The 16,093-nt window shown below is 41.2% G+C and overlaps 1 protein-coding gene across 2 annotated transcripts in view; it reads left to right on the top strand.

Moving 5' to 3' along the window:
* The window catches only part of ABCC3 (ATP binding cassette subfamily C member 3), a 708,094-nt gene that overhangs the window by 356,877 nt on the left and 335,124 nt on the right, over nt 1-16,093 (top strand). For both annotated transcript variants that reach the window (XM_078654774.1, XM_078654775.1), the window contains exon 8: nt 8,887-9,105. In XM_078654774.1, coding sequence (XP_078510900.1) covers nt 8,887-9,105 — 219 coding nt within the window. The remainder of the gene's footprint in view (nt 1-8,886; nt 9,106-16,093) is intronic.

The raw sequence follows: 16,093 nt of genomic DNA on the forward strand, positions 1-16,093 counted from the left end.
GTAGAGAAAATTGTGGCCCCTCCCAGTGTACTAACAACCTCATTAATGTTAGGTAAAGGATGGCAGTCAATTAGAATATTAGCATTTAGAGCACGAAGGTCTACACACAACCTCAGGGAATTATCCGATTTTCGTGCCAAAACGATGGGCGAAACCCACTCAGACGATTCCACTTCTTCTATCACCCCCTCACTCAACATTCCATCCAACAATTTCCCTAACTCATCTCTCACATTAATGGGTACATTCCTGAGTTTTTGTTTGACAGGTGACACTCCAGTTTTTAGTTTAATTTCATGACAAAAACCCTTGAGTTTCCCTAACGTATCAGTAAAAACATCAGGAAACAACTCCTCAACTACAACAGAATTGTCATTGGTCCTAGAACAACAATCCATCTCTTCTACTAACATAACAGGTTCTTTACTTCGTGGATTGAGTTTGATACCAAGTTTCCACTGATCTCTCCAACCCTAAACATTGATACCTTTTTTAGCAACATACATCTTTACATGAGCTGACCTCCCTTTAAATTCCAAATTCGAAGCAATATAACCAATAAAATCAATGGTAGATTCGTTAAAACATTTGGCAAAAATATCAGGGCTAGATAAATCATCCAGAGATAAAGTACCCTTGAACTTTTCATGAAAATATTCTACAGTTATAATGGTCCATGGTGAACCAGAGTCAGCCATAAGAATTAAAATTTCACCCAGAAATTTGACATGACACTTAGGAGAAGGAAGATACTCCTCAACTGCACTCACACCTTGAATTGAAACAACCATCCCAACACACGAATCCTCATCAGCAGAGTTTAAATCTCTCACAACTTAAACATCTCTACTCTTAGGCCCTACACTCCTTTAAGGTTCGATAGTTCTCTTGCGATCATCCTTACAAGCTTTAGCAAAATGCCCAATTCTACCGCACTTGACACATTCTTTCCCAATGGCAGGACAAAACTTGAAAGATGCCACATGGTTGGTACTTCCACATCTAAAGCAGACAATATTCCTAGAATCTTTAAAGTATTGTGGTGTAGATTTCTTCTTTAAACTACACACTTCATCAATGGTTTTACTATTATCTCCTTTGGCATTGACATCATCCATAGTCTTCCTCCATTTCTCCGACTGTTCAAAGGCTTTTGCTGTGGATATAGTGTCATTCAGATTTGAATTTCCCAAAATCCATAACTGCTCTTGTGTCTTTTTACTCTTCACGTTTACAATAATTTGGTCTCTTATCATTTCGTCTACCAAATTACCAAAGTTGCATGAGATCACAAGACTCCTGAGAGCAGTTAGAAAATCATCAAAAGTTTCTGAGTCTCTCTGAGCCCTTGTATAAAACTTATACCTGTAAGAGCAATACTAGATGAAGGCTTGAAACGAGTTTCAATACGCATGAGAGCTTCATTGGATGTTACCAAATCACCGCTAGCAACAGGGAGAGTTCTAAAAATAGCTTGCCCCTCCAAACCCAGACAATGTAAAAAAATATATTTCTTTCTTTCATTACCCATCCTTTCTCCATCAATCGCTTTTAAATAGGTAAGAAACTCTTCCTTCCACCTAGACCAAGGGATGGGAGGGTCTCCTTTTGATTGTAAGAACTTAGTAGGTGGATCAAATTGCATAGTGGTAAAAACAATTAGAACACAATAAAATTCAATAAATTTCGCAAAAAGAGAGTTCCAAAAATATAAATACTTTCAAATTGAAATAAACCACAACAAGATAAAATATCTTCAAATGATATTATGAGATAAAAGAACAATACCCCACAGAGAGTAGTAGTCTCGCAAACATTTCAGGCTTAATGGCAAACGAAACTTGAAGAATGATAAAATCAAATATTTCTCGCAATTTTCAGCATAGAAGTCCTTCCGCTAAGCACATCATCGTGTTTTCAAATAATAGAAAATGAGCGATTACAAGCATCGCTACTGTGTGCACCAGAAACGCTACTGCTGTGCGCATCAGCGTTGAAGGAATCGTTTTGAAAAGAACAAACACGGCGCTCCTGTGAGCATCAGGGTTGCTAAGGAGATTCAAAATGGCCGCCGACGTGACTGACGCTGACGTTGACCGTGACCCTGAAACTGACGCTGACGCTGGACGCGACGTGAAGCGTGTAGACGTCACACGTTGCAAAGACGTCAGAAGCCTCACAGCATCGCAGCCTCCAGGAGAATGTTCGCTTTGGGTGTTCGCCTCGGGACTCACACGCGCGCACAGCAGCGCGGCTTTCAAAACGATTCAGGTAACTTCCAGGAAAATCCACAAAATGCTTCAAAATGTGTAACAGGCGATGGGAATACTCCAGAAATTCCCAAAAAGCATGTAGATACCCCTCCGAGGGTGAGGAAGTTGAAGATCTTAAGGATAAATCCACGAAATCCACAAAGAAGATTGTTCATTAAAAAAAAATCATGAATCCCAAAATAGTTGTACCGCTCCTGTGCTCCCAAAAGTAGCAGGTACAGTTCTCCTCGTTGCCAATATTAAGTTCCAGGATACCAGATTTATATGAAAAACCGTTGAATCTTCAGGAGCACAGTACTTCTTCCAGTAAGGTTCACAAGTAGAATAAAGAATACAGATCAGAGTGATGTCATACCTAACTGTAAGGCATGTGCCATAATCAAAGGATTACAGTGTACATAAAAGGGAAATACATTTAAATGAGAAATACACAGAATAAAGAATATAACACAACTACTGGAGGTAAATGTTTGTGATAATTCTGTTTGGGTTCAGTGACTAAATATCGAGGGACATAATATAGAATGCCCAAAATATTGACTTAAAAATATTGAAGTACAGAATATAGAATCCCTATCTACAAACAGGTAAGTACTAAAATATCGAATCCAAAATATAGAATGCTAAAATATAGTTAATTAAGATATCGATTTTTTTAAATGTATTACAAATAATATAAAAGTAATTAAATATTTAAAACAATTTAATAAAGCATACTTAAAATAATGTAAAAAAGCTTAAAATATAAAAATAATGAATGTAATATAAATACAAGTAGAGATTTTGTTGGATAGTGAGAGTGTAAAAATTACTATTCCCACTCCAGTGAGTGCAACAGTAGGGAAAATGTTGGATAGTGTAGCGGTAAAAATTACTATTCCCACTCCAAAGAGTGCAACAGTAGGGAAAGCGTTAGATAGCGTAGGGGTAAAAATTACTATTCTCACTCCAGTGAGTGCAACTGTAGGGAAAACGTTGGATAGCGTAGGGGTAAAAAATACTATTCCCACTCCATTGAGTGCAACAGAAGAGAAAATGTTGGATAGCGCAGGGGTAAAAATTACTATTCCCCCTCCAAATAGTGCAACAGTAAGGAAAGCGTTGAATAGCGGGAGGGTAAAAATACTATTCCCACTCCAGTGAGTGCAAAAGTAGGGAAAATGTTGGATAGCGTAGGGGTAAAAATTACTATTCACACTCCAAATAGTGCAACAGTAGGGAAAGCGTTGGATAGCGTAGGGGTAAAAATTACTATTCCCACTCCAGTTGAGTGCAACAGTAATTGGATAGCGTAGGGGTACAAATTACTATTCCCACTCCAGAGGGTGCAACAGTAGGGAAAGCGTTGGATAGCGGGAGGGTAAAAATTACGATTCCCACTCCAGTGGGTACAACAGTAGGTAAGCGTTGGATAGAAGGAGGGTAAAAATTAGTATTCCCACTCCAAAGAGTGCAACAGTAAGGAAAGCGTTGAATAGCGGGAGGGTAAAAAGACTATTCACGCTCCAGTGAATGCAATAGTAGGGAAAGCGTTGGATAGCGTAGGGGTAAAAATTACTATTCCCACTCCAGTGAGTGCAACAGTAATTGGATAGCGTAGGGGTACAAATTACTATTCCCACTCCAGAGAGTGCAACAGTAGGGAAAGCGTTGGATAGCGCGAGGGTAAAAATTACTATTCCCACTCCAGTGAGTGCAACAGTAGGGAAAACATTGGATAGCGTAGGGGTAAACATTTCTATTCCCCCTCCAAAGAGTGCAACAGTAAGGAAAGCGTTGAATAGCTGGAGGGTAAAAATACTATTCCCACTCCAGTGAGTGCAACAGTAGGGAAAATGTTGGATAGCGTAGGGGTAAAAATTACTATTCCCACTCCAGTGAGTGCAACAGTAGGGAAAGCGTTGGATAGCGTAGGGGTCAAAATTACTATTCTCACTCCAGTGAGTGCAACAGTAGGGAAAACGTTGGATAGCGTAGGGGTAAAAATTACTATTCCCACTCCAGTGAGTGCAACAGTAGGGAAAACGTTGGATAGCGTAGGGGTAAAAATTACTATTCCCCCTCCAAAGAGTGCAACAGTAAGGAAAGCGTTCAATAGCGGGAGGGTAAAAATACTATTCCCAATCCATTGAGTGCAACAGTAGGGAAAGCGTTGGATAGCGTAGGGGTAAACATTTCTATTCCCACTCCTGAGAGTGCAACACTAGGGAAAGTAATGATTTAATATTAAAAGAAATTAAAATTATCAATACAAATAAAAAATTAATTAAAAAGAATCACCAATTAATACAAATTAATTAACAAATAATTATTTAATTATGAATTAATACAAATTAATTACCAATTAATATTTAACAATCCAGCTGTTGATATTTTCCCACACTATGTTTGGGTTGTGCTGTAATGTGTGACTCTGGTAGTGACCAAATGACCTAACAAAATAGCAACGTTTAAATATCAATCTGTCAAATGTTTGTGACATAACATTAATTACCAGAATTTTGTGACGGTTCAAATATTCAGGTAAGTATCGGTTCACTACACATGACTCCACAAACATGCACCTTGACAATATACATGTCGTCAAGGTACTTTAATGTTGAGTTAAGAATGTTAGACCTATGCTTTCATATATATAATGAACTTCACAATATTCTGGTTGGCGATGTTTTTGCCACTATATTGTAGGAGGTCTATTTTTTTTGTTGCTATATTCGGACATACAACACTTGAAATAACCTGGACTCTGTTCATTGCTCATGAGGTTATCTTAACAAGGCTCAGCGTAGCTGAAAATATTTGGAGAGTAGTGGGTTAGATATGCTACAGTGAAGACATGGTTTACACAACAACCTGTTAAAAAAACACACAGGGAGCGGGAGAGAGTATTCACTCATGCATTGCTATTTTACTTTTTCATTTCATGGAATCAAAAAAATATTAGAGGAAATATTTTTTTTTTTAACAATGCACGCCGCTGACATAATTAGGAGTAGGGCACATACATCGTAAACATTTTTAAAAGCGCCTTCATATCTACTTCTCTTCAGCTTTACATAATACAGTTATGAATTTTAAAATCAATCCCCTGCTTCTGTGTTTATATGCATTACCATAGTAGAGGTCACAAGTCGCATACTTGGGCTAGTGAAAGAGTCTCAGGTAGACATTCCAGTGAACTGACTCAAGGCATTAGTGAATACAACACATTAGTACACATCAGTCCGTATGAATACAACCATAGTGAAGTCCACTTTAAAGAGAATGCCATTAAGCCATAACTAGGAGGGTGTCTGTAATTTTGTTTCTAAGTCAGCAAGGCTGGTGGTAGTCAGGGACATCTTAAGGGTTTGGAAGGCCCTGGGCCAAGCCTATTTTGGGGATCACAGCCATCCTTAGTGCTGGTAATGCTCAGTGTGACAATCTTTTATGGCAAACCAAAAAAGAGCTTCTCCCAGCGGAAAAAAGAGGGCTAAGTGTAAGTGTTTCTTAGTTCCTAAGTATTGGCATCTCACAAAAAGTGTAAGACTGGTCTCACACACCACCTGGTGTCATGCTTCATCATTGACCAGTCCTCGCCCTCCAAAAACTCGGTTTGATGGAGGGCGGGCATACACCTGACGACAGAGATGCACTTCTAAACTAAGTGGGGGCCCAAAGAAAGAAGAAAGTGAGCTAAAAACCCATTACAGGCGTCATATTATTTTTAATGTTACTGGCGCCTGTATGGTGTTCTAAAAACGTGGTCGGTGTGTTGGGGTGGTAATTGTCCCCCCACCGATATCAAGGGGTCGACATGTTTCTGCCAGGTGGCCCATGAGGGTCTGCAGCATTCATCAGGACCTATGTGTGACTAAGGGGAGGGCTTCACCCTAACCAAACTGTGGTTGGAGGGTCTCCACTGGATGGTCACGTGGTGAATGTGCTCCACTGCGAGGTGGCCTTGATATATACAGCCCTAAGTGATGGAACTCATGGAGGGTGAAGGATCGCGGACCCCTTTGGTCCAGAGCTTAATGTAGTTAGGGTTGTTCTCCGCTGCTCCACATGTGCGTCCTCCTCCTCTCTTCAATGAGAGTAGGTTAGGGTGGAGCCTTTCCCTTAGTCACACATAGGACCTGATGAATGCCGCAGACCCTCATGGGCCACCTGGCAGAAACATGTCGACCTAAGAAGCACTTACACTTAGCCCTCTTTTTTCCGCTGGGAGCAGCTCTTTTGTGGTTTAACAATTTTGTTGGAGGCCTCTAGCTCCTAGAACCCTGTGCCTCTAGTTCCCTTATACCCAGATACACTCTGGGTTTTTGTGGTTACCCAAATCGTTTATGGCACCCCACCCTCAGGTGATCTCATTCTTAGATACCCTCACTACCACCCAGCAAACATGCCCCTCATCTCTCCATAGCCCCTCTCTGAAATTCATTTAATTTGTTTTAAAGTGCTAGTAAAGGCTGGCTTTACTAATCCACTCAGCTATCCGCATAAAATACAGATCTGCTTTCTACAGCAATACCAAACGGGATGATGGACAGAGCGTTTGAGCAAATCAAACACTCAACCCCAGTCAACTGATCTGGGTTTAATCCATCACCATTCTTTATCTCACTCCACCACCCCAGTTCAGACATGGTCATAGGAAAATCAGTCTGACCCTGTGCCTCATGGGAACAGTCCAGCCCGAACTGCCAAGCCATGTCTTCCCTGGACCGGAAACAAGCATCCTGGGACCGGTTTCGGATTCATAATCCTCATCAGCCAGGCTATCTTGAATCCAGTGGTAGAGTGAACAAGGGACCCACGTCTGGGCATACCCTGCCAACTTAGGGCGAACAAAGGGATACCAAAGGGGATGATGGACGTAGCGTTTGAGCAAATCAAACACTTAACCCCAGTCAACTGATCGGGGTTTAATCCATCACCATTCTTTAGCTCACTCTACCACCCCAGTTCAGACATGGCCATAGGCAAATCAGTCTGACCCTATACAGTCACATCACATGTTGCTCTGTGGGGGTCAACTAGTTCCTTATCTTGGGTGACAATAGGCACATTTAATACGTGTTTCCTCACTCCATATATTGGAGTGAACAGCCAGATACTATATAGTCACATCACATGTTGCTCTGTGGGGGTCAACTAGTTCCTTCTCTTGGGTGACAATAGGCACACTTAATAGGTATGTTTCCTCACTCCATAAATTGGAGTGAACAACCAGATACTAATATAAATAATGGTGATTTTGGTACCATTCTTTATCACTTTTTCGGTGTGTTGGGGATTTAACCTCTAGGGTGGATCTATCTTGCTAGTGTTGTCATCTTGGGTGATGTTTTCTGCACACAGATTCTTAGAGGCCTTTGGGATTTGGATGTTTTAATGATGGATAGGTGGTTTTGTATAGATGTTAAGAAAATGTTTGGATATATTGTGATATTTTTATATGACATTTTTGCAGCCTTGAGAAAGCCTGCTGTGTGTATTTGGAATAAAAATTGGTTAAAGACTTTTTTTTTCACAACACTTTTATTAGTCTGCACAAATATGAATGCAAAGCCCCGGTCACCGGGTTCTGTTGCATGCATCAAGGAAGCAATCTCAGTAGTGTCAGACAGACATTAAAGACTTTTTAAGGTGGATCTGCATAATTTTTGTGGAGTTTTCTGCGCCATACAGCACACATAAGATTGGACATAACAACTGTGAATCATTGTGCATTTATAACGAATGAACTGTCTGAGGAACTTCATCAATGGGAAACAGTTGGTTATAACTAATATCAGGAAAAACATCAATGACAAATATACCCCAATAATAAATTAATGTCTATCCTTTAGATGTACGTAGAAAGAGATCCACATCTTAATATCCTGCGATAGTACGCCAGACCCCTGGTAAAAATCAGTGATTTTACCCATGGGACGGACTCAGAACAGCACTGATGCAAAGTGTTGATACATTCCTATTTGTGCAGGGAGGTGTGTACAACCTATTGCCAACAGTGTTAATTGGTGAAATTAAGTGCTTGTGGCAAAATTGATAATTTATCCAGTGTTGCAAGGGCATGCTGCAGTAGGCCAGCCAAAGGGCTATTACAATATTACAATAGCTGATTTTACCTGTAACTAAGAGGTTATTAGTTCCTTCACTGTGTGGATGAGAAGGAGGGGTGGATTTAATGTATACTAAGTACTTGGTATTTCACGGTTTCTTTCAGAGGTACATTTCCATTCTTGAAGCATAGATTCTTATTTTAGATTTTAATACTCTACCGTACTCCCCCCTGTCTTTCTCTCATAGTTTGTTTTATCAAGTTGTGGTAAATTGCTTAGTACCAAAAGTTCTGTGATCGTGCACTGTAGAAATAAATTTAAACATAACGAAGGGCATTGTGCTACATGAAATAAAATTGGTGCTAGATCAGCACTCTAAAAAAGGCACATATTTTAAACGTACATGTACATCTTACCACAGGTGCTAAATTGGCAATTTATCATACAGGCCTATATCTACATTGTGATTTTTAATGGCTTTGCAGACCAATTTATTCAAAATCTGTAAAATATTGCTGGCATATGTTTGCGATTTGTTCTAAAGTGTTGGCTTTTATTTCCAGAACCCAAGATGTGACATTCAGTAGCAAATCCGCGAACATGCTGAATCATGTAGATGAAGAACCAGCAGAAAAAGAAGTTCTAATTAGCAATAACAAGCACCAGAAAGAACCCTCTCTCCTGAAAGTGCTGCTGTCTACATTTGGACCCTTCTTCCTGATTGGTTCTTTCTATAAACTGTTTCAGGACCTCCTTTCATTTGTTAATCCTCAGTTACTAAGGTAAATTATGCCTTGTTATTCTAATGCATTTAAGCTGTGCTACTGTCTAGAGACAGTGGATATAGAAATGCAGAGTTAAAGTTACCAAAAGGATGATCTGCACTCTCTTGTCTTTTGCACAACCATTTGACCGTGTATCAATAAGGATCAGTGATTTCAGACCATTAAATTTCCTAATGATGAAGTATATTATTTACAGAATATAGAAACAGCTAATTTAGCTATATAAAAAACAAGTTGTTATTATCTCTTAAAATGTTCTTGTTATTTACGTGCACCTCATTATAAAATGCATTTTACAACACTACCATTGCAATAGATTATTATACAGTTAAGGCCCGGGGCAAGTGCTAGGTATAAGGCTACCGATTGTGCCAAAGCTACGGCTAAATTTTCTTATGAAGTAATATTTTTGTAAGTAATACTTAGGCCACAACATTTCTGTGAGGTGATATTTAGGTTACAAAATGCAGTTACCATACCATGGAGGAAAGGAAATAAAGAATAGGTTGGTGGATTAAATCATAAAATAACATTTGTACACAGGTCATACAGGCTCTCATCCGCTCAAGATAAAGGGTCCAGAAGAGCTTCAGTAGGAAGAAAAACGTATTATGGGGAGTGGAATTTCAGCTGTGTTTTCTCTGTTAGATGTAGAAAGATCAACACGATTTGGCCAAAAGGAACTAGTAAGTAGCTCATTGACAAGAAGTGTTAAAGAGAGCATTTCACTGCACTTTGTCCGGACAGTGATTGAGATGCAGAAAACTGACCGAATGGTCTACATTTATTGTCTAGATAAGGAAGCCTGTGATTAAACAAAGATAAAAATAATGTCTTACAATAAATACTCCATTATTATTAAAGAAGGAATGGTGAGGACAATAGGTCTCACCTATGAGGCCTATTGGCTTTTCCAATGTTTTTAGCTATGCAGTACAGCATCGATCTGATCAGCAGGCCTAATAGAAAATAAAAAGTTGCAATGATGTGGCTGCCACTTCATTTTGTAGGCATGTTCATACTTTTAACACAGATACATATGTCAACAGAATGACACAAGTTTTTATTTTATTTTTACTTACAAATATGAGATGGATCGTCAAATAAAAAAAACTAGTACAAAAGCATTTTTTAAAATGGTAACATGAAAATACTTTTTATAAAAAATGAATGACATTTTATGAAATTAATAAAAACTTTTGAAATCAAATTTCAAAGCTTTATTCAACAGCATGTCATAAAAGCAATTTTACATCCTACACTACACAATAAATACTACAATATTAAAATCATTATTTTTTTTAAAAAACTCAATTTTAGAGAAACTTTATACATAATAATTAAAAATAGTTCAATAAAACATGAATATTATAAAAGCAAGCCTATAATAAACGGTGTCAGTTAATTCATCAAGCAGTGTCTAGCTGTTGTAAAGTGCGGGTGCGTATAGTCCATGACCAACCTAAAAATTTTGCAACGGCAATCGCCAAGCAGGATGTGAAATCCGATTCCAGCATTCTTAGCGCCTCTATACACCTGCGTGTACCTAGGTTTAAACACACAGGTTTTATCCACTTCCGTCGTGGGCTTACATAAAGGGGACAAACAAACAGAAAATGAGCAATATTCTCAATCGAGTCTTTACAGTGTGGACATTTGTCGTCCTGGATAGCTGACCATTTGCGGGTAAACGCCTTTATAGGAAGGGTCCCGATTCTTAATTGAAACTACAATTTCCTATCAAACGGCCTTTCAATAATGTCCCAGTATAGCTCACAAGATGGTAAGGGTTTGATATCCAAAAAACGTCCTGTTAAATTTGTGTTGGATCCAATACTATAAGCGGACGACCATACCATTTCCCAATACATTTTTTTCAATGATACCTTTCATGGGAAGCTTTCAGCAATGGGAGAGTTCCATAGGTGGTCTAATTCCAACTTACTGAGCAGCCCTCTTAGTTCCTTTAACCACAGGATCGAATGGAAGCGATCTGCCCTGATGATATCCTTTAGGGCAGTGGCATAATACACAAGTTCAGGAGTAGTCATAATACGTCTCCAGTATAACAAGGGTCGCAGCCGTGCCAAGTCCTCAATATTTTTCCTGCCAAGGTCATATGCCAGTGCTACAGTTGGAGTACTTTGGGGAACCCCAACCAGACGGCGTAAAAACCTGTTTTCCGCCATTTTTAGTTGTTTCAAATTGGAGAATCCCCAAAGTTCCGAGCCGTATAAAGAGGCACTAATCACCTTCATGTTATAGATTTCTAAAGCAGGGGTGATTGGCTTAGTCAACGAGGCTTTATATTTATGGGCCACTGCGCCCGCAAGCTGGTGGAATTTTAGGACAGCCATGTCTATATGATTCTTCCAGCTCATATTACACTGAAGGGATATTCCTAGGTACGTGAAAGCCTCAACCTGTTCTAGGGGAGTACCATTAAAATTAATTGAACCCTTGAAAGTGTTCTGCTGGTTCAAGCACATGAACTTAGTTTTGGAGGTGTTTATCTCAAGTCCACGTGTTTGACAGAACTTACCAAAGGCGTTAACTACCTTCTGGAGCCCACTCGGTGTTCGAGAAACTATGAGCGTGTCGTCCGCAAACATGAGGACAGGCACGCGTGCCCCTGCTAGGACAGGAGCATCGGTGGGAGAATGGCTTAGATGGTCTACAATGCCGTTGATGTAAATAGAGAACAGTGTGAGTGCCAAGACACACCCCTGCCGGACCCCACGTTCGACAGGGAATGTGTCTGTCACCTCACCCTGAGCCCCCCACCTGATTCTAGCATAATTATCCTCATGTAAGCGGACGAGTAGCGTCAACAGTTCCGGGGCCAACCCAGCTTCGGCAAGCACCCTCCAAAGTTTAGAACTAAATCAAAAGCTGATTTTAAATCAACGAAAACAGCGTAGAGAGTCCCATTAGTTAGCGTCACGTTTCTCCAGTATAGAGCTATGAAAAAAAAGACCTGGTCAACTGAACTTGTACAAGGACGGAACCCCGCTTGATAAGGGGATAAAATATTTTTTTCTTCTATCCAAGATTGCAGTTTGTTTTGCACTAGTCGACCTATTAACTTTTGGGCAGAGTCTATGAGACTAATAGGTCTGTAATTACTAGGTAATGATTTGTTTCCCTTTTTAAAAACTGGAATTATTTCTGCACCCTTCCATGAGGTTGGTATTGGTGCACCCCTGGCCACAGAATTAGCTAGCCACTCAAAGTACTGACACCAAGATGGACGATCACTTAAGAACACATCAGCAGGTATGGCATCCATTCCTGGTGCTCGGCCCCCTATCACACAATCTAGCGCAATACTGACATCCTTTTTAGTAAATAACTGGCATTGATAAAAAACTGTAGGAGGTAGTAAACTCTCTGCTTCCGCTAGATCACGAGCGTATTGTGGTTTGAAGAAGTCTACCCATTGATTTTTGTCAACGTTATTTTGTGGGGGTTGTGCCACCCCCCCTCTATCCCACTTGACCAAGGCCCAGAATTGGCTTTGTTTCTTTGCATCACAGGCGGATTTAAGATCACGCCAGTTGGCCTCATCCCACTGTTTCCTGGCCTCTTTTTGTACTTTCCTATATATGTCCCTCGCCTTTCTCACACCTAGGATGTTCTTATTTCTAAGTAAAGTGCTGAGGTTCTGGCGGGCCGCTCTACAGGACTTATCGTACCATCCCATTTTGGGTAATTTTTTATGGACATTATCTGATTTTGTCGGCTTCTTAAAAAACTCCTGGAGCTTGGTAAAAAAGTTCATGTGGGCCTCAAGCATGATTTCAGGGAAGTTTAGATTTGTGGTATATGAATTTATCTTACCCACTTCCTCGACCACCACTTTTTTAAGCTCCTCCAACCTCTCTGTATTCTCAATTAATCTACCCCATTTTATGTGGCGCAAGTTATTCGAGGCTACGATATCTAAGGTGAGTTTGCCACCCCCATGATTTGATTCTCTTAACCCCATATTTGCTTTAAAGACCATACAGAGAGGATTATGGTCACTCTCCATCCTGTTTTTTACAGCCATATCAATCAGCCTGTGCCATTCTCTAATATCCACTAAGAAGTAGTCTATTCGGCTAGAGAACCTACCATTGTCAAATGTTTTGTTCCCCAGGCGATCTGAAGGGGTGCGTCCATTGGCTGCTCTGAGTCCTCTTGCTAGACATAGGGCCTTCAATTGGATGGCCACTGCTGTCCATCTTCTAACTACGGGTAGTTCTAACTGGGGGACACCCCACTTGCTATCCTCCTCTTCTGCTAGGATTTGGTCTTCTTGACCAAGCGGTTCAAATGTGGTGTTAACATCACCCCCCACAATAAAAGACAGCTGTGTTGGGAGTGCTTCAAGCTCAAGGTCAAGAGCGGCGATTACTTCTGAAGTTTGGCCTCCCACTACTCCCCTGGCATAGATGTTAAATATAACCACCCCCTGTCCATTAGCCTATGTAAGGTTGACTGACAAAATGTCATCTAGTGGAGAACTCCTTTGCTGGATACTACAGCATAATGTTTGGCGGACCCAGATTATCAGTCCCCCTGATGGGCGACCCTTAGGATTTTTTGTAGCTGGGGTATGGAAATTAAGATACCCTAGATGATGTACTGGGGTCACTGACCATGTCTCCTGGAACAGTAGAATATCAAATTGTTCTATAAAGTTACACCATTCTGGTGAAGACAACTTATTATTAATTCCAGCAATGTTCCAGGAAAGAAAAGACAACCCTGCCTCATCTACTTCATCTGCTACTAAACCTAGGGGGGCCAAAGATGACAATGTACCTTGGGTTTCATCCTCCAACCTTGGTTCTAATTCTACAATAGCACAATGACACCTTAATAGTTCAGGTGATAATGCTACTGGACCAGAGGCGGAACATGGTACTATCAAAGTGGGGACAGACTGTGCCTCAGAGTATTTATACTCCTTTCTATTTGTTAGAATAATTGGATCATCAACCCATTTCCCTGGGCTCGAGGAGATAGCATTTGTAAGACCAATGCCCGCGTCTGTGGGAATATCTGTTCTATTTAGCTCAACTAATTCATTTAACACTACACTGTCTGCCCACTCAAGTCAATCGCATTCGTTCAAATCTGACAGCGCCGCAAATCTATTTTCAAGACTAATTCCCCATTCCCTGGGTTGGGGACCCCTACCCCACCTATTTGACACCAGATTCCACTTTGTCTTTAGTATACTTGGATTCCCTGTGCTAACTCTACGATAAAAAAAATCTAGAGTTAGCGGGGTGATGTCAGTGCTCCTGCGTTGTGGGGGAAATAAATTTCTCAAAACCTCAGGGAGTACTTCTGGACTTAAATAATGCAGAACTACACAATCTCCATTACATTTTTTCATACTATTCCCCATCCAGTCCACCCTTCTTGCCATAGTAATTTCCCCAGGTAGCTGCTGTTTACCCCATGGGGATATCATCATGTTATTAGATAACCAGTGAAATGCTTTACTGATCAGGGAAGATGTAGATTCCACTTGACCCGGCTTTAGGGGAGGCACATTGGCCAAGACCAGGACAAGGGGGGAGGCCTCTACAATGAGTTGGACCGGGCCTTTCTCTATACCCGTCCCAGTGGATTTTAGTGGAGAGTCTTCATTAGCTGCTACCTGCACGTCGTTAAGTACTGGGTGCTGGGTAGGGGGAGGATTTCATACCACTTTATCTCTACCCTCTGGCCCAACCCCTGGGACTTTCACTGTTTGTTCAACTCTGTTTGAAGCTGAAATTGGTGTATTACCCACCTCCTCCACAGACTTGTTTATGAGTCCCCCTAGCCTGTTTACCTCTGCTGTTAGCTGATCGATTTTGGCCACCAACGGTTTAATAATGCATTTAATCTTAGAATCAATCATGCTCACTAGTTTTTTAATTTGATCATCCTCCAATATCTCCTTCCCACCGTGCTCCCCAATTGCCTCTTTTGTAGCCATATTTTTAGGTGGAGAGGCAGTCCTTTTCCTACTAGAGCGTAACCCACCACGTTTACTCTGACCCTTTCTACATGCTCTAACTGCTCTAGTTACAGGCTTGGACACGGGGGGGGGGAATTATCTATTATCATGTTTGACTGGTCTAAGGAATCATTGTCTAGATTAATGGCAGTAGGTATGTTTTGGTCGGAAATGTCATCAGGGGAAAACACAATATCCAAAGTGTCACTGCTATGCACCTGTATAGGGACTTCTACCAGGTTTGGTTCTGGCAGAGAACTCTGTGTGAGGGTAATAGGTGGAGAACTCAAGCCCAGTGATATCCTTCTCGTGTTGTTGATTTTACTCACTACCTGCACTAGGTAATTGTCCAAGGTATTAGAAACAGAAGAAGACTTTTGCTTGGACATATTGCACACAGTGAGATGGTAGCAAGCTTGCACTAGTAACCCTAGGGTAAACAATAAATAGCAATTACCGATGGAATGAAAGCACAAAAGTGCCTCAAAAATGTTTGGCAAAGGTAAGTCTTACTATAAGAATACCACAGATGGACCTCAACAACGACAGATAAGGATCCTGGCCCAGCCCAGTCACGGTCAGTCTCGGACTGTCTCAGACTGTCCGCCCTTTGCCCGGGCTTCGTCCGGCGTCCCGCTGAGCGGTACCCTGGCCGTTGAAATAGGAGAGCGACCCAAGCGGGGGGCGTGGCTACCAGGTGGCGCGGCCGAGATGACCGAGGCTGTGCAGGGACTCCTGGGCAAGAGAGTCCCTGCCACGCGCCACCCCTGTAGCTGCTGTTAGCTCCCCGACTTGTGCTCGGTCCACAGGCTTTGGTTTAGATCAGCCCCCACCTGGAGCCGCAAAGCGGCACCCACGAAGCGGGTGCGGCGAGAAGTGGCGGCAACAACAACAAGGATCCGCAAGGTGAGGTGAAGAGGGCAGCCCCAGGTCGGTTTCCACCTTCAGTGTTCAAGTTGTAGCGTAAGTGCCCCTTTTTGACAT

This window comes from Lissotriton helveticus, chromosome 7 (genome assembly GCF_964261635.1).
Source record: "Lissotriton helveticus chromosome 7, aLisHel1.1, whole genome shotgun sequence".
In the NCBI taxonomy this organism is placed as follows: domain Eukaryota; kingdom Metazoa; phylum Chordata; class Amphibia; order Caudata; family Salamandridae; genus Lissotriton; species Lissotriton helveticus.